We start from the raw sequence: 22,526 nt of genomic DNA, 5'->3' as shown, positions 1-22,526 counted from the left end.
CATCGTTGCTCTTTGTTTACTGTGTCATGTTTTTCTTATTCTTTGGATTTATTAGCGGAGTACACTGTGTCGTGCTGCTATGGCGTCACGCTATTACGTAACTGACACGGCTATCGGCGTCCGGCTTACACGCCACCTACCATGAGGGGGTGGCGTGGTTGGCTAAAAGGACCAGACGTAACCGATCTCACTGGTCTGAACCAGACTGCTTGGTAGAAATGAGGCTAAAATACCCCCAACAGGAGAGGAGAGGAACTGGATTGAAGTTTTTTTTCTTTTATAAAGTTTGATCTCTTCTTGTCTGTCCCTCCCAACAATTTTTACTATTCCTGAAAAACACTACACAGGAACGTTTTTTTAAAGTTTGACCACAGCTCATCTGGAATGACTGGGGAGACAGAGTTTTTGACTTACACTGCAGCCAGCCACTAGGGGGAGCAGTTTTTGTGGAACACTCACAGCCGAGTTTTTCATTTCCAACATGACGTCCAAAGCTTTCAAAACTGCTTCAGAAACAAACAGGTGATGACAGAGACGAGGTCTTTGTTTGACGCAGTCTAAACTATCCTCATATGACCTGAAGAGATTTAGCTTGCGCAACCAAAAGACTTTAGGACAAACTGAAAAATTGATGTAATAGTCTCTGAATCAGACACAAACCTGCAGGTACTGACTGTCCGAAGGCTCCAGCTGTCCCTCAGGACACCAGGCACCATCCCCCTCCTCCCTGTTCAGCCTGCAGACACACACACACACACACACACACACACAGAGTTCATATCTACACATCACATTTACAGAGAGTGTCTGCACAGCTCATTTCCTGTTCATCGTGTAAAAACAGAGCTAAGAGCTGAGGCAGAATTCTGACTAACATTACAAACAATGAACTGCACTGCTTCAAATCTGTACAGTTTCCTGCTCCGTTTAACACGTTTGACATTTTCAAGCACCTCTATAAGAAATATTAAAAACCAAACAATGTCATACACACTGATTTTATTTCACAGAGCTTAGTTATTGTAGTTAAAAGTGTGTAAAAACCTAAAAAATAAATGTAGGAAATAAAAGAATCTGTCCCACTGACCTGGCGTACTGAGGTCCCGTGGTCTCGTACCATTGGCTGGAGGCTGTGATGTCATCATCTTTGATGCGACCATCCTCCATGCCCAAGGCATAGCGACAGTGTGCTGAAAAAAGCACACAAACACACTCAATCATCAGCCACATTAACCCACTCACACACTTTTTTGTACCACTTGTGACACGTGTGTGCATGTGCTCTGGTTTTTCTAGCCTTGTGGGGACCATCGTCAAATTTCACTCATAGTGAGGACGCTGTAAAAAGTCCTCGTTGTCCACTTCTGTTAATGAGTTTAGACTTCATTTTGATTATTTGACCTTCTGAGGTTTTGTGGGTCATCACAAGTACTCGTGTGATGATGTGTGTTATGTGTGTGTGTGTGTGTGTTTGTGTGTTCTTGTTTTTCTTCCTTGTGGGGTCCAAATGTTCACCATGAAACGAGGACATTTATGCGTCCCACTTTTTAATTTTTAACAGTCAGTTTTTGCCAACCTGTTTCTGCACGGATGCTGCAGTACAGATATCGAGTGCGTGTGTGTGTGTGTGTGTGTGTGCGTTTGTGTGTGTGTTATTGTTTATTTGTTATACCAGGGTCGATCTGTGCAAAGGCTGCTGTGGCTTGAAGAATCAGCAGCAGGAAGAGGTGCATGATGGTCCAACGATCTCACCAACAGACACGCTACATCTCTGAAAGAGAGCAAGAAGGCAGGTGTCAGAAAGCTGAATCATTCTATAATTCAAAGGTAAATAAAAAATTAACAATTTGTTTACGTTGTCATTATGTTGCTGTGAGTTTTAGTCAAAGTAAGCAACTTCCTGTTAGAAAAAAGCCTCGAAGATGATAAAAAAAACTCTGAAAATGAGACTTTTAAAGCAAGAAAACACAGACGACCCTTTAGAGATGGAGAAACAGAACAGAAAATGATGAAAAAACACTCAGGAAAGTTAAATAATCAAACAGTCAGACGGTAAAAACTCTGTCACATTCATAAAAATCAAAGCTCAAAGATTTAACGGAAAAAGCCGACCTGTGGTCGTCCTGAGTGATGATGCAATGTTTGAGTTTTATGGAGCTGTTCAATGATTCAGACAGCTTCACTGAGCTGTGTGTGTGTGTGTGTGTGTGTGTGTGTGTGTGTGTGTGTGTGTGTGTGTGTGTGTGTGTGTGTGTGTGTGTGTGTGTGTGTGTGTGTGTGATTTCACAACGTCAGCGCTGAAGCACAAGAGTTTATAAATACTGGAAACAAACAGCAGCCTGCTCAGAGAGGTTACGCAACACTGACACACACACACACACACACACACACACACACACACACACACACACACACACACACACACACACACACACACACACACACACACACACACACACAGATCAGAGAGGTATGTTAGATGAATCCTTCAGTTTGCAAACGACAAACATCGACTGAGGGGAGGAAACAGCTGGACAGAGGGAGAGAGGGAGGGAGCAGCCTGAGGATGAGGAGGAAAAAAAAGAGGAGGAAACACAAAGAGAGGAGGAGGAGGAGGAGGAGGGAAAGGTCGGAGGGTTGAAGACTTCATCGCTGAGGGAAGACAGCGAGGAAAGTCTGAGAGGAGAACAATGAACGGAAGAAGAAAACAGAGACGGTCACAGTCGAGGGTTTGTTGATCTCTGAGGTAAAAAAATTCACTTAAAGGTGAACTCAAGGTCACACCTGAACATCCAGGAGCAGAGTGAGGCGTCGGCTGAACTGAGCTCTCTCTGGGTGCATTAACTTGTCACAGACTTACTATTTTGCAGAGCAAAACTGATGTAAGATTTATTTTAAATCTCTATAAAGGTATTCTAGCTTTGAAAATGTTTGTGTTGTATTGAAAGAGTTTTAAGACCCGTCTGTTTTTGAAGCCTGCTCCAAACTAAAGGCCTGATGTGTTCACAGACTGAGGCTCTCTGAGAAAGTTTGACCTCACATCAAACAGGAAACAAAGTTTTCATTTAGAGAAGAATAAAGTAAAGCAAAAGTGAGAAAGTGGGATTGTAATGAAGCAGTCGCACAGAGGCATCATGGGAGTTGCAGTTTCCACAGTTGTAGAGCAGAATCTTCTGACACAAAGCTAAAACAGCTCGTCTGAAGATGAAACTTGTCAGTTTCAGTTTGGTTCAGACTTTTTATCAGGTACTGGATGATCTGAAGAGATCTTTACAGCTGATACTGAAAAATCAAGAACAAACTGGTCCAGTTCATTAATAAGACGGTCAGTTCTCCAAACATCCGTCTGTTTTCTATCCGTCTCAGTCTGTTTTTGTATTTACTGTCTGTTCCTCTCTGCCTGTTTTCTGTTTCTTGTCTGTTTCAGTCTGTTTCAGTCTGTATCTTTCTGTGTACTGTCTATTTTCTGTCTTTTTTCTATTCCTGTCTGTTTTAGTCAATTGCTGTCTGTATCAGTCAGTTTCTGTCTGTTCCTTTCTGTTTTCTGTCTGTATCAGGCTGTTTATGTCTGTTTTAGCCTGTTTTCTTTGTATTTTCTACCTGTTTCTGACTGTTTGTTTTCTGTCTGTTTTCTGCGTTGTCTGTTTCAGTCCTTTTTTTGTCTGTTTTGTCTGTTTCTGTGTTCTCTGTCTATTTTCAGTCTTTTGCTATTTTCTGTCAGTTTCTGTCTGTTTACTTCTTTTCTGTCTGTTTTCTGTCTGTTCTTTGTTGTTTTCTGTATGTTTCTTGACTTTTTTTCTGTCTATTCCTGTGTTCATTGTCTGTTTTCTGCGTGTTTTCTGTCAGTTTCTGTCTGTCTGTGTTCCTTTCTGTTTACTGTCCGTTTTCTGTTTCAGTTTGTTTCAGTTTGTTCTGTCTGTTTTCAGTCTTTCTTCCTGTTCTCTGTGGTTCTTCTCTGCCTGTTTTCTGTCTGTTTTCTTTCTGTTTCAGTCAGTTCTCTGCCTGTTTTCTGTCTGTTTTCTTTCTGTTTCAGTCAGTTCTCTGCCTGTTTTCTGTCTGTTTTCAGTCAGTTTTCTGTCTGTTTTCTGTCTGTTTCCAGCCTGTTTTCAGTCTGTTTTTCAGTCTGTTTTTCTGTCTGTTTTCTGTCAGTTTTCAGCCTGTTTTCAGTCTGTTTTTCAGTCTGTTTTTCAGTCTGTTTTTCTGTCTGTTTTCAGTCTGTTCCTGTTTGTTTTCTGTCAGTTTTCAGCCTGTTTCCGGCCTGTTTTCTGTCTGTTTTGGTCTGTCTCTGTCTGTCTCTGTCTGTTTTCTGTCTGTTTTGGTCTGTCTCTGTCTGTTTCTGCCTGTTTTTTGTCTGTTTTCAGCCTTTTTCTGCCTTTTTCTGTCTGTTTCCAGCCTGTTTTCTGTCTGTTTTCATCCTGTTTTCTGTCTGTTTTCAGCCTGTTTTCTGTCTGTTTTCATTCTGTTTTCATCCTGTTTTCTGTCTGTTTCCAGCCTGTTTTTTGTCTGTTTTCTGTCTGTTTCCAGCCTGTTTTTTGTCTGTTTTCTGTCTGTTTCCAGCCTGTTTTCTGTCTGTTCTCTGTCTGTTTTCTGTCTGTTTTCAGCCTGTTTTCTGTCTGTTTCCAGCCTGTTTTCTGCCTTTTTCTGTCTGTTTCCAGCCTGTTTTCTGTCTGTTTTCATCCTGTTTTCTGTCTGTTTTCAGCCTGTTTTCTGTCTGTTTTCATTCTGTTTTCATCCTGTTTTCTGTCTGTTTCCAGCCTGTTTTTTGTCTGTTTTCTGTCTGTTTCCAGCCTGTTTTTTGTCTGTTTTCTGTCTGTTTCCAGCCTGTTTTCTGTCTGTTCTCTGTCTGTTTTCTGTCTGTTTTCAGCCTGTTTTCTGTCTGTTTCCAGCCTGTTTTCTGCCTTTTTCTGTCTGTTTCCAGCCTGTTTTTTGTCTGTTTTGAGCCTTTTATCTGTCAGTTTTCTGCTTGTTTTCTGTCTGTTTTCAGCCTGTGTCTGTCTGTTCTGGTCTGTCTCTGCCTGTTTTCTGTCTGTTCTCTGTCTGTTTTCTGTCTGTTTTCTGCCTTTTTTCAGTCTGTTTCAGCCTGTTGTCTGTCAGTGTTCTGTCTGTTTCCAGCCTGTTTTCTGTCTGTTTTCAGCCTGTGTCTGACGTCAATCCCCGCTCTGTCTTCAGGAAGTGAGTTCATTCACTTCAGCTGAGAATCGAGTGGTTTGCTGCTCATTCTCTGGCAGCCGGCGGCAGGCAGAGCGGCCTTTATGTAATGCGCTGGCTGCGGCTCAGATTCCTGCGCTGTTGCTCATCTCTACAGAAAAATCACATGACCAGAGCGGGGGGGAAACAGAAACAGTAAAAACCATCAGGAGACGCAGAGGAGCTGAAGACTTTTTTATCCTCTGGAGTCTGAAAACAGACTGAAGATCTTCATCAACTGGATCCCTCTGGACCACAAACTGATCTGACCTCATTACAAACCGTTTCCTGCTGCAGGGACTGAGCAGACATTTTTTTTAAAAACTGTTTGGAAAGACTGCAAAGTCTTTAAATATGACAACAACAACTCCTCTCTACTAAATGACACACAGTCTTTATTATCCACGCAGCAGCTCAGGACACGCTTTAGACCCACAGATCAAAACCTGAGACCTGGTTTAGCTTGTTTTTTGTCTCTTCAACCTTTATCGAAAACTGAACATCACAAGAATACAAGCAGTGGGACATGCATCTTAGACAACACATACAAGACAAGATAGAAGACAAAGTTCACACACAGACGGTCTTTTTTTAGTCTCTGCTCTGAAAATAAGGAGCTGATGCAGAAAAGATATAAACTGCAGTTCCTTGAGTGTCCACTAGAGGCTGTCAGTAGAAACACCAGAAACCACATACACACCCATTCAAAAAGCTGATCTTAACAGATTTTTTATTTGTTTTTTTGCAGTCTAATCTCTTCTTGACCCTCCTTCCTGAATCATCACACTTATCTCCCAAAAACTACACAAGAACGTCAGCTGTCAATCAGCGTTTAACGTGACGTAAAACCCTGTTTTTAACCTCCAATAACTGATAAAAAGAAACTTTTCAGGCCCAAAACACAGCCCAATGATATTTTCATATCACCACAGAATCTATAAATGTCAGAAACATTTCTACCAGGTTTTTTATTTTTTTAAGTTTGACCACAGCCCATCTGTAATGACTGGGGAGACTGAGTTTTTGACCTTTGCTGCATCCAGCCACTAGGGGGAGCAGTTTTTATTTTATTTTAATTTTATTTTTTTTTACTTTATGGGTCTGAAAATCTTTTTGTTTAAACATTTGACTGATAGACAGTGTTGTAGTGTATCAAAGTACAAATAATTTGTTACTTTAGTAAAATGTGTACATATCTGTACACTTGTTATTTTTATGTCCGACAACTTTTACTTCACTACATTTCCTTTATAAAATGTGTACTTTTACCCTGATACATTACCTCTAGTCATTTTCATTACTCATTACTACAAAATAAAATTAGAAGAAATTTGTGATAGCTAATGATTCTTTGGTAGCATCTGTTGAACATGTCGACCACAGTGGGGAACTCTCGAACTCTGTGAACTCTGTGGTGCTGCCGCAGAAAACATGGCACAACCGTGGCCGTATCTACATGAAATGGTCTCTTTTACGTTGGAGAAAGATTCTTCCTACCAGATGAATGCAGAGCCACTGAAACAGTAGTGTGCTAGCTTTCGTTGAAGAAGTTCAAGCCTCTGGATTTTGTCCTTTGACTGTAAGGAAGCCACAATAAATTTCTAAATCAAAATTCTAACTGCTTACTTTCCAAAAAAATGTTTTTAATTATACTTTTAATACTTAAGTAGATTTTATATCAGGAAATTACTTTTGAAACTTAAGTACAAGACTTCAAGACGTTTACTCAAGTAATATTCTAAAAAGTGACTTTAACTTTTACCAAAGTAGTTTTATGGTAACACACTTGTACTTTTACTCAAGTGCTGCTTTCAAGTACTTTATACAAGACTGCTGACAGACTTTCAGCCTATACATGTCTGTAAAAAGACTCCTCTCTCTCGAAAAAAGCTAGGTTGAGTTCAGCATTTTTTAGCATGGGCTTAAAACTCTGTATCTTAAACAAATGGATGACATCATAGAGACTATGCTCATGTAAAACGCTGTACAGACTGTGATTTGAACACAGCCTAATCATCATATTTACATTTTTGGTCCTTTGACCTCCCTTTCTCTCTCCTACAGAGTCAATGTCAATTACATGCTAATGGATTATTATGCAAATTAGACAGCAGCGTCATTTAGTGGCTTCTGGGACAGCCAATAGGGACTTTCCGTACTGAGGAGTTGAAACTAGCAATGTTTCACTCAGCTTTAATCATGTTTGAAATGGGAAACAGCCTCATTCTTTCAGGTTTTTTATGACTTTACATAACATAACCTATTAAAAATAATCTGTTATTGGTGGATTATTAGAGTATATAGTAAAAATAAAGGTGTGAAAAACAAACATGGAATTTGTGAACCCTTCCTTCACTTGCACACTGAGTCACATTTCCATGTTGCAACAGAAAAAGATGATTCAGATGTGTTGTCATTTTTTTTGCAAAACAATCCTAAAAAACACGCTGCCCCTGAATGCATCCTGTGCTTCAACCACTGAGGGCTGCATGGTGTAAAGAAAATTCACTTTAAGATGAACACAGACGGCTTTTGTTGTATCTGACACCTCCTGAAGAAACAGGAAAATAAAAACTGAGAGTGAAAGTTTGTTTATGAGACGCACAAACTTCTGTCGTCCTCCTCTTTATCTCCTCACCTCCTCCTTTCCTCCCTCCTCCCTCCTTTATCTCCTCCTCCCTCCGTCAGAGCAAACCGGAGCCAAAAGCCTCAACATTCCTGACATTCAACGCAACCCAGAGCTCCCTCTCTCTCTCTGACTCCCCCTGTGTGTGTCTATGTCTCTCGCCCAGGCAAACACACAGGAATCCACATGCCTCTCTCTCTCTCTCCTTTTCTCTCCTTTCTCTCCTTTCTCTCTTTTCTCTGGTGGAGGGTGAAGACGACAGAGTTCACGGGGAACAAACAGAGCAGACAACAAAGTTAAAGAAGGAGGAAATAAAAACTTTGGTGGATACATAAAAAAATTAACTTAATTTGTTTAAAAGTCTTTCCGTTTAATTCAGGTTTAAAGTTTTAAAGTTAGGAAAGAGTCTAAAAAAATCAGCTTGAACTGGAACAACATAAAGTAAAAAGCAGCAAGTGTTCACCTGTCAATGTGAAGTTTGCTTGATTGTCACCGACCCTTTAGTCCGACTTTAATGTTATACTTCCTTTCAGCAGACTGTCTGCTACCATTTGGTGTTAGCTGACAGCAACAGTGTTGAAAATTATGATGACCCAGTACATATTTCATATTCCAGATCTTAGTATCCAGAATATAACCAGGATCTGGATCGTACTTTTACATCTGTCAGAAATTATGGTGACCTTGTCTTGTGTTGTTTTGCAAAGCAATCAGACCATTTATGGTGGAGTTATATACACATATGGTGAAACCAGCCCTATCTCACAATGATAAAGAATCCTTTAAAAAAGTCCTGGATCCAGACCGTGATCCAGATCACCTCCAAAATTTAATCACTTCTTCCTTATCTCATTTTGAACATTTCTCGAAAATTTCATCAAGATCCGTTGGTTAATTTTTGAGTTATGTTGATCACAGACAGAAAAACAGACTCTCCCAGAAACATAACCTCCTTGGTGAAGGTAATCAAACGGTGTGTCGTCCAGCAATTTACTTTACTTTCCTCCGTCTGCCGTTTCTCTGCTCAAATGGGGAGGGAACTTTTTGTTATTTTGCACTTGTGATTTTTTTCCCCAAACAATTGTGGTGGTAGAATAATTATTTTAGAACTTTTATACAGTTAAAATGTTGTTCTATTGTTGTGGTTTGTTAAAAAAAAAAAGGCATTTTTTTTGCCTCAAATCTTTGTGCTGTGGTTTCCCATAATCATAACCATAATCAACCAATTCAAGGCAAAATCACAAAATCATATAATGATCATTACATTTCATGTAAAAAGTATCAGTATCTGTGATACTAGCCCTGTATTTACTTGGTACCGGATCGAAACCAAGTTTCCTGGTATCGCCCACCCCTAGAGCTGATGCTGCCAGCCTCAAATGGACACTGGAGAAACAGCAGGTTTTAGCACTTCAGCATTGTCTTATATTCTTAGAGCAGAGGTCATTGCTTGATCTAAATACATCCTTGTGATTTTTTTACTTTTTCTTTTTTTTTATTATCTATTTTTTTTAATGTTGAGTGTTTTCATTGTTGATGTTCTCTTTTATTGCTGTGTTAAACTTTTAAACATTTAAACATTATATACTCTAAAACTTTTTGAACTTTTACCTGCTTGTAAAGTTGTAGTTGGGCTACATAAATAAATTTGGCATTGACGTTGACTGTGAGGGAGTGGAAGAGTAGGCAATTTTCCATGTTGGACATGAACGCATCATTGCAAGTTCATCTTTTAAGATATAAATGTTTGATTGAAAGACTTTGAGATTTTATATTTTTTCATATATATACATATATATATATATATATATATATATATATATATATATATATATATATATATATATATATATATATATATATATACATAATTTTTTCAGATATATATTTACTTCAATTTTTTTCATTTATTTATTTCTACTGTACCAGACATAATGTATCAAAACTTGGTACCTTACCAGTACTTTAAGTATTGACACCGAATGCCAGGTTTCAGGCATTGGTACCGTATTGTTTCAAATGTGAAAGGTACCCAACCCTAGTATTTATACTAGAGTTGGGTATAATATATGATATACAATTTTTTACCCATTAAAGTATCAGTACCATTAAACTATGAAATGGTGTAAGCACAAAAGCATGACAAGAATTAAATAATTAGTGTACTGATGAACAAGTTATTTTTTAGGAAATATCACTTCAATATATAAAAATATTTCATTTCTAAACTTGATAATATGTTTTTTGTTGTACTGAGTGAGTCAGTTCGCTGCAGACATGTTTTCCCTGTATTTTTGGTCCAGTTGGTTTAAAATCAATTTAACTTTCATTTTTTACAGTGTAGTAGACTGATAAGATCACATTCACAGGAACTTTTTAAGAAGTGAAATTAGATTGATTTACCTGCTGACCATGGTTTTCACCCTTCAACAACACAAAGTCAAAAGGTTTCTCTTTAATGTGTTTTTGGTTGGTTACCGTCAACAGATTAGATCAAACCAGCCCCAAACAGGATTATGGTCTTAGTCACTGGTTTCAGAGTCCATGTAGACCTGCTGGGTTCATGAGGAGGGATAATCTGTTTCTGCACACCTGACTGTGGTCAGTGAAGACTCACAGAGGCAGAAAGGAGAGACAGTCGTCAAACAACTTCACTTATTTAGGTCGAGCTAACTTAAAGATTCAGAGTACATTTTGTTCTGGGATCCTCAGCTGAACTGATCCAGTCCAGCAGAGAGCACAATGGTCTGGATCTAACCCAGATCCAGAGGAAACCAGGGAAAATGGGTCATCTCGCTCAGAACCCCTGGATGGTATTATCTCCTCCTCTGCAGCGACACGCAAACACGCTAACTGTTTCAACACACACGGGCCTGTTGTGCTGCTCCAAACCCTCTGCTTCTCTCTGCTCTGCTGTCTGATTATGCAACACACACACACACACACACACACACTCGAGCTCAGTTCCAGATGCCTGCGATGACACACTCTCAGACCTTGAAGACTTCCAGCTGCTTATTAACAGGAAACTATGACAGAAAGAAAAAGTCCACCTTCAGTTTCTGCTTATTCGGAGTTTTCAAACCGACATGAGGAAGAACCAGAGCCCAGAACCTGAACACGGGTTCATCTGTTTGTTTTTAACGTCTCTGTAAACTATCAGGGACTCAGATAACCTCATACTGAGCGCAGTTCAGCCCTAAACGAACCATCGAACATTTATCTGTGATACCAAGAGCTGTGTTCACAAACGCACCAAACTCCTGAAAAATCACAAACTTTTTCAGAGAGAGCTGGAGACAAAACTTTCTCCCCTGAAGCTTTTCTGCTTCCAAAGACTCATCCCCTCCTCTCCTAAACCATTAGTGAGGATTTCACGCTGTCAGAAAGAAGAGCATCTTTAGATAACTTTAAAGACAGGTCTCCTGGAAATGTTCACAAATTTTCAGGACTACACGAAGCTTCAGTTTAAGACATCGAAGATAAAAAGCAACACAGTACATTTTCAAAAAATGTCACTGTAATATAATGGTAAAATTTTGGCAACAGAAATGGCTAGTAATATTTGGTTGTGGCTGCCTGTTACAGCAGCTCTCTTCTTTGTCCGTTTCTTGTAATTTTATCATCTCTTTTTCATCATCTTTGTATTTGGAGTGGATCATATTTTTCCTTGTTTTTCTCCTGTGTTTGTCTGGAGATCCTACATGTAACCATGGCTGCATTGTTTACATGTGGAATCAGCTTTTAGCAGCCTGTAGCATGTGAATGCTAACTGGTGCTAGGCCGGATGTTTCCCCACAAGGTGAGGAGAAGGAGGTGAGGACATCGACCTGTCCTTCCATCCATCGTTTTTGGGAACGTAAGATCTATCTCCAATAAGATGGACGAGCTAGCTGTGCTAACCCAGCAACAGAGAGACTACCAGAGGGCAGAGTAGCATCTTGCTATTCACAGACATGGCTAACAGAGCTAACACCAGACACCAACGCCACATTGGAAGAACACTTTCTTACTTTTGTTTTCTTGATTGCTGCTGTGACTCCTCCTGAATTTCTCCTCAGGGATAAATAAAGTATTTTCTTTCTCAGTTATATCCACTGTGTTTCCTCCTCACTCACGGTTAATTAAAAATTACATTGCTGTATAAAAACAGTAAAGTCTTTTTGACAATTTCACTGAGAATTTTTACAGTGCTGCATTTAAACATAACAGGATTTGACCAAAAACCTGGATCTGGCCCTGGGAGCAGGTGATAGTGTGAACCTGGACCTGAGCGGAGCTGCAGAGGCTTCAAAAAGAGCTGCAGGAATCTGAGGAATGTGAGGAGCGCTTGATTTAACATGTAGAGCTTTGAACTGACACACGGCTCTGCCAAGGTGAACGCCATCAAACGCACCTGAAGGTCTGAATGTGGATCCGTTTAGCCCAGATTCTGGATTTATAGAGTGCTGCTGAAGAATCTGACCTGGATACGGAGCGGGGTTTATACCTTTTTCACAAAGCACACGCTTTCTAGAAAAGTTCAACGTTGAAGAATCAAGAAAACCTGAAATATTTCGCTTTGTGAACTTCACTTTCAGAGTTTCTACTCTGGTTTCGAAGATGTCGCTGGAGTCTGAGCCGCCTGATCCAAAATATGAGCCCTGAAGACATGAAGATCTTAATACACACACACTTTCACACACACACTCTCACACACAGGTATGCAGGGAATCATAACTCTGTCAGCGGTGGGAGGAGTGAGCAGAGAGCGTCTCTGCTTTCTCTGTTGTCGTTTATCACGGAGCGAACGCCGTCGCTTCAGGACTCAGCACCAACAGTTTACAGCTTTGAGCGTCAGAAAGATCACAGCGACGACTTCTTAAGATCACACTGACGACTTCTTCCACCTTAAAAACCTACAGTCTGGGTTCTGCCTGTGAAAATGAAGCGGTATCACAACCTGAGGATGACTCTCCTGGCTTTGTGAAACCTGCTAACTTCAGCCTGAGGAAGCCGTTAAAGGCACAGCCATGTTGTTAATTTCTTTCTTAGTAGCAGGAAGCAAGAAGACACTGCAGATGCATAACTACAGTGTGCCAAAAGAGTCAAAAAGCACATAATTTTAGAAAATAGGACATGATAATTTCTGACCTCAATCACATCAGGACAAACTAAAATCTGACAGCGCTACTCAAATCTAGAGCCCGACTGATTTTTCCTCTCAGATGATTTTTTGGAGCTGATATTCAACATTAACCGGCGTTAATGACGTCATAGTAGCTGCCTTGCCTGCATCCTTTTCAAATGGAAAACTTCCAGGGCCTCGGACCTAAAAAAAATGTCAAACTTCAGCACGGAAATGTGCGGATCTGACTTTTTGACAGTAGGGGGTAAAAGAAAAAACAGCACATGCAGCAAACGCTTTCTGTCACCAAAAAGTGCAGTCTCTCATGCTTTACCCAGACAAGGGGGCGATTAAGTGTGGTTTTTCCATCTATGAGGGCACTTTAGCACATATTTCAGCTCCAGAGAGGACACTTTTGCACATGTTTCAGCACAAAGAGGGAACTCTAGCACTTTATCTCCAAAGAGGGCACTTTTGCATGTGTTTTGGCTCCAAATAGGGCACTTTAGCACGTTTCAGCACAAAGAGAGCACTTAAGCACGTGTTTAAAGACAAAGAGGGCACTTGACCACATGTTTTAACTCCAAAGAGGGCACTTTAGCGCTTGTTTTAGCTCCAAAGAGGGCACTTTAGCACTTGTTTTAACTCCAAAGAGGGCACTTTAGCGCATGATTTAGTTTCAAATGGGGCACTTTAGAACATGTTTCAGCACAAAGAAGGCACTTTAGCACGTGTTTTAGCAGAAAGAGGGCACTTTTGCGCATCTTTTAGCTCCAAATAGGGCACCAAAGTCAGTTGTTTCTCCAGAAAAGCAATTGGAGCATGCATTTTGGCTCCCAAGTTGGCACTTAAATGTCTGTTTCAGTGCCATAGAGTGCACTTTATTACGTGTTTTGGCTCAAAGAGCGCACTTTAGCAAGTATTTCAGCACAAGGAGGGCACTTAAGCATGGGTTTTAGCTCAAAGAGGGCACTTGAACACATGTTTTAGCTTAACGGGGCATTTTAGCATGTGTTTTGGATCCAAAGAGGACAACTTATAGCGCGTTTGGTCTCCCAAGGGTGCATTTTATCATATTTTAACCAGCCAAAAAGGCAGCTTCATGTGCCTTTTCCCCCCCAAGAGGGCACTTTAGTGCATTGTGGCTCCAGAGAAGCAACTGGAGCGTGCATTTTGGCTTCTAAGAGGGCAGTTTAATGTGGTTTTGCCCCCTAAGAGAACACTTAAGTGTATTTTGGCTCCAAAGAAGCAACCTAAGTATGTTTTTTGTCTTTCAAGTGGGCACTAAAGTGCGTGTTTTGGCTTCAGTGAGGACACTTTAGCACTCATTTTAAACACTTTGGTCGTTAGGTGGGATGGCGGTCCTCTCTGTGTACACCACTGCTTCATACTCTTCTTGATGTGATATTTGAGCCACACATTAACATCTGATCGGGAGGTTTTGCAGTTTTCTTTGTATAACTCTTTGGAGGTTTTGCAGGAACTTTGGACTGTCTTTGGACATACCTTAAATCTCCCTGAGGAAGCTGGATGAAATGTTTTCTCACATCAGAGCATGACTGAAATCATGAACAATAATGGGTAACATGCAGGAAACATGCTTTAGTTCATTCATCCAGCAGCCTCTCTGAGAGCACAGATCTTCAGATTAATTAAATATCTGAGTGAATCATCCTGACAGATCAGGAAGTGTCCCTGCTGTTTTTAAAGTCAAACTCCTTATTTCAGGAGATAAATCAGGTCTCTTCAGTCTGACGGAGCCTCTGCGTGGTTTCTTAATGCTTTACTGTAATCTGCAGCTTCCTCTCCAACCACAGCTCCATCCAGCTCACGCCCCTCCTGAGGACTCTCCTTCTGTTTCCTGTGTTTGTGTCCGACGCTCGGGGTCAGGAGGTGCCTCTGCAGAAAGGCATCATGGGTTATGCGCTGCCTTAATGGAGGCGGTTTGTCTGGACCTCTGATGGAGGCCGTGTTTCTGAGAGATCTGGATCTAATGGGGCTCAAACTGGGACAGGAGAGCTGGATCAGGATGGGAAGAATTATCTTTTATTGGGAAGCCGGAGCGCTCGCTGGAGCAGAGATTCCTGGAGACAGTTTGACGTCATCCTTCAGATGTTTGAGTTTTTTAAGTCGCAGATACAAAAAGAGCAACTTCTCTTCCACTGATGGGTTTAAAACTGTCTGAAAACATGAATCAGAAACATCCAGAGCCTCTAACGTCCTGCACATGTCATATTTTTTATCTCTTGCTTTCCACTTCCACTTCTCACACTCGGAGCCAAACTCTGAGCTGCTGTTGTTGTGAAATCTCTCTGAGTCTTTCAGGAGCTGCAGGCCGCGCTCACAGAGACGCTGAAGTCAGAGTACCAACACACTTCACCGTCAGGTTACGTTACGGTACACACATGCCTCAGATCTGTTGTTATCTTCCAGTTTATGTAACTTCATGCTGTAATAAATGACGTCACCACTTTGTGTCTCCTCCCGGAGTCGGATCAGATGAATCTATCGCTGGGCTGATTTAGGATTTCGTCCCATAACAACACGTCAGTTCATCAGTTTGTGCGTCAAAGCTGGAGAAACGCACACTAAGGGGTTAAATTCACGTGAACTGGCACAATCTCATCAAAGCACTTTCTGGAAGGACGAAGGATGAAATAAGAAACTGTTTTCCAACAGCTCAAACTCTGACATTAGTTGTCTTGATGCTCAACAGTCCCCTAAAAAAAAAAGGAAGCATCCCATCAGGATGTCAGTGGGAACAACAACCAAAGCCCTTTGCACACCAGGGCCCTGTTCTACGAAGCAAGTTCAGTCTAGCGAGATAGCCTTGGAGCTACCTCGCTGAACTGAGCGCGGTAGCCGGCGGTCTCGCTACACGGTTTGACGACGCTGGTTATCAACCTCATAAGTAGATCCAGCTAGGCAATGAGCGCGTGCACAGATATAAGACGGAGCCTGCTGCATCTGACCAATCGCGAACATGAAGCAGTCTGGAGCGTCAGAGCAGGCCGGAGAGAGAAGGACCGCATACTTCACTCAGGAGGAGCAGGAGGTGATCATGAGGAAGTATGACGAGGTGAAACATGTAATTAACGTTAAAAGCAGCACTGTCGCCGCTGCTAAAGCACGGAAGGAGTGCTGGCAGAAAAATGCTGACAGTCTAAATGTGTAAGTGTAGTGCAAAAAAAATCTTTTGTGCCATTCTCATCCTGAAATAGCACTGTTCACCATGCACTTTTACTGTAACATGCACCATACCTAATTTATTTCATAGCTGAATTTATTATTGTGTTCATTCCTATCGTGTTTACATTTTTTGTGTGATATGTAGCCCACATGAGCCCTACATGAATTCCTGTCACAATTTTAAAACGGGCAATAAAATATTGTCATGGAACAGAAGTGTTGGCATTGAAGATCTTATTATGGCAATGAGAGTTCTTCATTCCCTTTAACTACCTGTAGAAAGTGTCATGTACTACCAACCCCTCCCTGGAAAACCGGTACCTTTCATAAAGGTGGTCATCTGAAAAAGAGAGTGGGTCGGGCTCTGATGTCCACGGGATCCTCTAAGAACGGACAACCCGTTTTTTCATGAGGGCTCATTGGTCAGTGGGCGGGGTTTTAATGGTCCGCGAGTTCAATCTGGAACCTAACCTGCCCCGGAGCAGGTTAGCCGTTCAGTGTACGTTGCCATGGAGACTCGCCTCGCTGAGGAGTGATCCCGTGTCGTAGAACAGGAGACTGGAACTTATCCTCAAAGCTACCTCGCTAGGCAGTAATCCTGCTTCGTAGAACAGGGCCCAGATGCATATTTTTCACCAGATATTTTGCATGTTATTTGTTTTTTTCGAACCTTCTGTTTTTCAATGCAAGCTTTCACACCAGCAATGGTCTTTAGCTGAGCGAAATTGTAGCTTTTGTTCTCGGACCGAGGTCTATTTTTCCAAAGTTTTGCTTGAGACTAGTACACATCCGGCCAATCAGAACACTCGTTGTTGACATGTCACATACCAAAATATTCAACATTGATTGTGTTCGTGTCCTAGCAACCGGTTCTTTATGACAAAAGACATAAAAACTACAAAGATAATGATTACAGAGACTTTGTTTGGAAGAAATGTTGAAATTGAATACAACGCCCCCAATTTTTTACAATTACATGCCGCAAAGGCCACAAGGATTCACTTCATTGTATTGATGGACTCTCAAGTTTGAACAGACCACTGCAGAATAACTGCTGACTGTGGGCTGGAGTCAACATCAGCACAAACAGTTTAGCCCTTTTAGCCTTTAGCTCGTGCTCTATCTCTCTCCTGTTTCTCTTTCTTCTGCTCTTCTGTCCTTTTTCTGTCTGACAGTTAGGCTCCAGTGTCCACCATCACTACGCCAATATTTTACAACTCATTAAGTTGATACCAATATTTTTTCTGTTCACATAATTGTAGAGATCATCAACTCTGTTCTGTATTGGAAGTAGCGTATTATATCATGGGGTATACTCTTATCACATTTATTCTGTAGCATTCAATTCTTGTGAAAAACGAGAAAATGTCTTCCTCAAACTGTATATTTATTCATGACGATTGCTTTCAAACAAAAAACTTCCAGAAGATGAAATATACTTGAAAGCTGGACGATTATCTTCCTGAAAAATCACAACATTACCCACAACCAGAGCAAATTTGGCCAATTTCACAACTGACAGTCGGCACCGATATGAAAATTTTGGCCGATACCGATATCTGGTATTATATCGTTAAAGAAAACCAAACAAAAATAATCTGAGATGATGTGTCGAGGTAGTTCAGAGAGAAAGAGCAGCAATCGAGAGAAAAGACGACCATGGAGAGGATCTAAAGATGGAGCGCCCAGAATAAACGTGATCAAAAAAGTACATTTTCTCTGATTTTTGGATCAAAAACAGGAAGAGACATAAAAAAGAGCGTCCACTCTTCTTAGGTAGTTTTGGTGTTTACATAGAGAAATAAAGTTTTTTCTGGGTCTTAAAAGATCGTTCAAGATGCTCTGACAATGGCTGGGAGCTAATGAGTAAAAATCGTCCGATACCGATATTGATCCCAATATACTGTGATTCCCTGCATAAAACAGGAGCCAAAAATGGGTCTGCCCAATCTGAGCTGTACAAACAAAACTACAAAAACTTTAGAATATCTGCAGCTTTAGCTCATGGCTTTATCGGGTTTATTAAATCGGCAGAATTTGGAGTGTTCGCTGATATCAAATGTTTATTTTTAAGCCAATATCGGACGATAATACGCTGATAACATCGTGCATCTCTAGTTTCTTTCACCAGGAAGAACTTTTTGAAGGAAGGTGAGACGACGAGAAAAGTCAAAGTGTTTTAACTCTGACTAAATCCTGACTTAATTAATAAACAATAGGAGCTGGGGGTTAAAACAGTGAACTTAATAAACAGCACGTACAGAGTAAGGTTTACAGGAGTGATCCTGAGAGTCTGAGACACGAGGTGAGATCCGCTCACAGGTCTGTCTGTAAACTGAGCTCTCAGCACCAAAATAACTCCAACATGATCCCTGAGACACCTCACAGGAGGTCGGGAGGTCAGGAACACACACTCATGCTCACACACTCTCACACACACTCTTACACTCAACATTCACAAACCAGAACTGTGCGCCTTAGACAAACCGTAGTGATTCTCTGAATACTCAGAGCTCGGTGTCAGACGTGTTTCCTCCTCCTGGACAAAGTGAATTCATCTTAAATCATCTGTGTGGGGTTCATCATGCTGACACACCGAGAGCAGGAGCAAAACGAGATAAAAACTGCAACGTGTCCAGACTCAAGAAATCTCAACAAGACTGTTTTTTTTTTATCAGTGAAGCAGAAATCAATAATTTAACACATCAACATTACAGCTCCTGTGAGGAGGTTTCAGCAAGTGATGAAACAGACTAAAGATTAACTTCATGACTCAAAGAGCTCTGTGCTCAGTCTGTGAATGAAACAGAAACATAAAAGTTGTAATATTTCACATTTTTACATCTTCTTCAAAGAATTTAACATCATATAAAAACTCCTGTAGGTGATTCAATCCCTGCAGCTTCACTTCAATCTGTTACAGCGTTAAAACATGTGACTAAACCCAAACTAACTCACAATGTTACATTTCTCCACATTTAGCTCTAAAACATCACTTTTTCTGCAGATTTAGAGAAATATTTGTGACATATATTTGTCAAACATTATACATAAATGTTAAATGTTTTATCTAAATGTTAAATGTTATTTATAAATGTTATCACTGAATGTCCTGATTCAAAATATTTAGCAAAGACTAAATTTTTATCAAAGATTTATGATTCTTAATAGGGCTAGGTATTGCTGAGAACCTCATGATTCGATTCAATTTCGATTCGATTTGAATCGGTTCAATTCGATTCGATTCGATTAGATTCAATGTTGATTCAATTCCATATCAATATTCGGTATTATACCTCACTTTTTGGAGCAATAAAACAACCCAAACGTCAGACTTTGAAGCTGAAGGATCTGGCTTTATGCTTCTGCTGCTGCTCTGGGGGCCATTTTTTTGTTGTTTGGTCTCTCGGGGCCTCGTCCACACATCGGGAATAACATGCACACTGTTTAGGTACATAAACGCATCCTTATGACTGTGAGGGAGTGGAAGAGAAGGTGATTTTCCACCCTGGACATGAACACAACATTGCAAGGTTATATACTGAAGGATAAATATGTTAAATTGAAAATTGTTTCAATCGTTTCAAATGTGAAAGGTACCCATCCCGACACTCCCACCCACAGGAAGTACCAAAATAAAAGTTGGAGGAAGCGATCCAGCTAAGTTAATTTTGAGAAAGTCAAACACAGTCGGCTAAATCAGCTGTTAGAAAATAAATGAACCAAGCGCTGTGATGGCGCTGTTGAAGATCCTGTGGTCGACATCGAAGAAGTAGAGCTTAACTTTATCAAGATCACTTCCTCAAACTTTTATTTTGGTGCTACTCGGTGGGCGGGAGGGTGAATTTGCATATTACCTAAGCATTTAGAAACGTAGCTAAATATTTAGAGTCAGGATATTCATTTATAACATTTATAAATAACATTCAACATTTATATTAGGCGTGCACCGATCACAATTTTCTGGCTGATCACTGATCTTTAAAAAGCCTGACCTGCCGATACCGATTTTAGATTTTTATTTTTTATAACTAACAGCATTTACCTTCAATGTTACAATCTTCTGTTATTGAAAATCATTGATCAATAACTGTGAAACAATAAAATCTTTAAGTTTTAACTTTAACAACCAATAAAGTGTCCTGAGTTTTAGGTCTCAGAGCAAAAAGTAACAATGGCTGGCTGTCAGACCTTCCCAGAGGTAATTAAGATCAGTTTTATATGCAAGGATGGGCCGATTGCTGACCCCCAAAATTAAGGCAATTGGCACCAATGGATCAGTGCATGTCTGATTTATATATAAAATTTGATAAATATACTTCACAAATATTTCTCTAAATCTGCAGAACAAGTGATGTTTGGGAGCTAAAGGTGGAGAAATGTACAACATAAGACCATTAAAGTGAGTTTATTTCACAGACTGAGTCGATAACGGCTTCAAGTTGTCTTAAAACATCACAAAAATATGACTAAATCTTATTATTCTGTCATTTTGAAGTGTCCATGAGGAGTTTGTTATATTTACAGATGCATCATGCTCACTTATACAAAATAATGTTTCACTCTGTGTTTATTTGCATTTAACCTGGACACACCTTGTAGATTTGAAGCTCTGGTACCGTTACTTTGAAGTAATCTGGACTCATCTTTAAAAAAGTACACACTCTTCTTTAAACTCCTCCTCATGCATGGATTCTCTGAACATATTCCTCATTTTCAGGGTTTTTCTGTCTGGTTTTGACCCACCTGGGGCTGTTGGACTCATTAAAACTCATGTGAGCTGTTGTGTGTTGCTGTGCAGCAGCCTGGAGCAGATAACAAAGCTCTGAGATGTGCGGTGAGCAGCATGAAGGCCTCACTCTGCTCAGGCTCTGACCTGAGCTCAGACTTTCCAGCAGCGAGAAATCTCTGCTGGGCTCTGCTGAGTTTCCCTCCGTTAGAGGAAGAAACAGAAAGACAAAGAGACAAAGAGACACACGCAGAGAGGGAGTTGGAGCTGTCAGCTGTTTACCTGTCCGTGCGCTCCTCTGGATCCACAACAAACAGCAGCTGAAGCGTCAGCGGCTCCTCCGCGCTCAGGTCCCGGCTGCTCGGAGCTTGTCGGTCGGGGACAGACGGAGGAGCTCACAGGATCATGGTGGAGAAGAGTGACGGTGTTTTTTCCTCCCACACGGTTCGCTGTCCGACTCCAAAAACGTCCTGAAAAAGTTTCCCTGCGCGACTTTTCCTCCAGCGGTGTTTCTGAGAAGAAGCTCTGCACGATCCGGAGAGAGGAGCAGAAAAAAGTTTCTGTTTTTACATCACATCCCGTTTCCGAGGAGAGCAGGAGGAGGAGGAGGAGGAGGAGGAAAAGGAGGAACATGAGCCCCCTGAGTGTCTGACATCTGAGAAGTTCAAGGAAGTCCACAGTAGATCCCTCCGAAGGGGACTACCGAGGACTCAGTGGACTCTCCGTTAGGTTTCCACCAGTTAGTGAGACTTCATCTAAAGAAGGAGGAGAAAACAGGACTTTCTCTTACTGCAGGAAAAGTTCATTTCAACAAAGACCAAAATATTTGATTCCAGTCAGTCTGTCAATAACTGTTCCCAGATCTGTAAAGTTCCTGATCACTGTTAAACTTTCAGAAGTTTTTATTCAGTTACTTCAAGTGATAATGATTAAATGTGTTTTCTGATGGTGGAAGTTGAGTACTACCTCTGAAAACGTGTAAAATAAATAAGCAGAAGTCAAAGTGTACAATGTGATGGTTTTGTTTTGTTGTTTGAAATATATATTTTTTTATTCATGGTAAAAAAAAGAAAAGTTTTGTTCACATAAGTCAAGAAAACCAAGAGAAAACTGAAAGCTGAATCTGAATTTATCTCTAGAGTGTAAAATGGTGATGCCAACTAGAATAGAGTAGAATAGAATTTACTCAATTAATCCCCAAAGGGAAATTCAGGAAATGACAAAGATAAACATATGATAATGTTAGGGTTATGCTGATAATGCAGATGAAAAAGATGATGAGGGTGATGATGATGATTATAGAAATGCAGTAATGATAAAAAAAAAATATGAAAAAAAATTATGAGAAATACATTTTTACTCACTGGCCACTTTATTACGTGAACCTTGCCAGTACCGGGTTGGACCCCCTTTTGCCTCCAGATCTGCCTTAATCCTTGGTGGCATAGATTCAACAAGGTCCTGGAAACATTCCTCAGAGAGTTTGCTCCATATTGACATGATAGCATCACACAGTTGCTGCAGATTTGTCGTCTGAACATCCATGATGAGAATCTCCCGTTCCACCACATCCCAAAGGTGCTCTATTGGATTGAGATCTGGGGACTGTGGAGGACATTTGAGTACAGGGAACTCATTGTCATGTTGAAGAAAGCAGTCTGAGATGATTCCAGCTTTATGACATGGAG

The 22,526-nt window shown here is 40.6% G+C and overlaps 1 protein-coding gene across 2 annotated transcripts in view; it reads right to left on the bottom strand.

Moving 5' to 3' along the window:
- Nucleotides 1-21,838, bottom strand: part of ddr2l (discoidin domain receptor family, member 2, like) — a 38,297-nt gene extending 16,459 nt beyond the window's left edge. For both annotated transcript variants that reach the window (XM_074670965.1, XM_074670966.1), the window contains exons 1-4: nucleotides 21,121-21,838; nucleotides 1,673-1,771; nucleotides 1,088-1,190; nucleotides 661-736 (exon numbers count right to left, since the gene is read on the bottom strand). In XM_074670965.1, coding sequence (XP_074527066.1) covers nucleotides 661-736; nucleotides 1,088-1,190; nucleotides 1,673-1,733 — 240 coding nt within the window. In that variant the 5' untranslated portion in view covers nucleotides 1,734-1,771; nucleotides 21,121-21,838. The remainder of the gene's footprint in view (nucleotides 1-660; nucleotides 737-1,087; nucleotides 1,191-1,672; nucleotides 1,772-21,120) is intronic.
- Between the last annotated feature and the right edge of the window lie 688 nt (nucleotides 21,839-22,526).

Source organism: Halichoeres trimaculatus, unplaced genomic scaffold (genome assembly GCF_033239565.1).
Source record: "Halichoeres trimaculatus isolate MK-OKI-2021-1 unplaced genomic scaffold, fHalTri1.1 fHalTri1_scaffold_5, whole genome shotgun sequence".
Classification (NCBI taxonomy): Eukaryota; Metazoa; Chordata; class Actinopteri; order Labriformes; family Labridae; genus Halichoeres; species Halichoeres trimaculatus.
The sequence above is the reverse complement of the archived record's forward strand: the minus strand, read 5'-3'. Positions and strand labels throughout refer to the sequence as shown.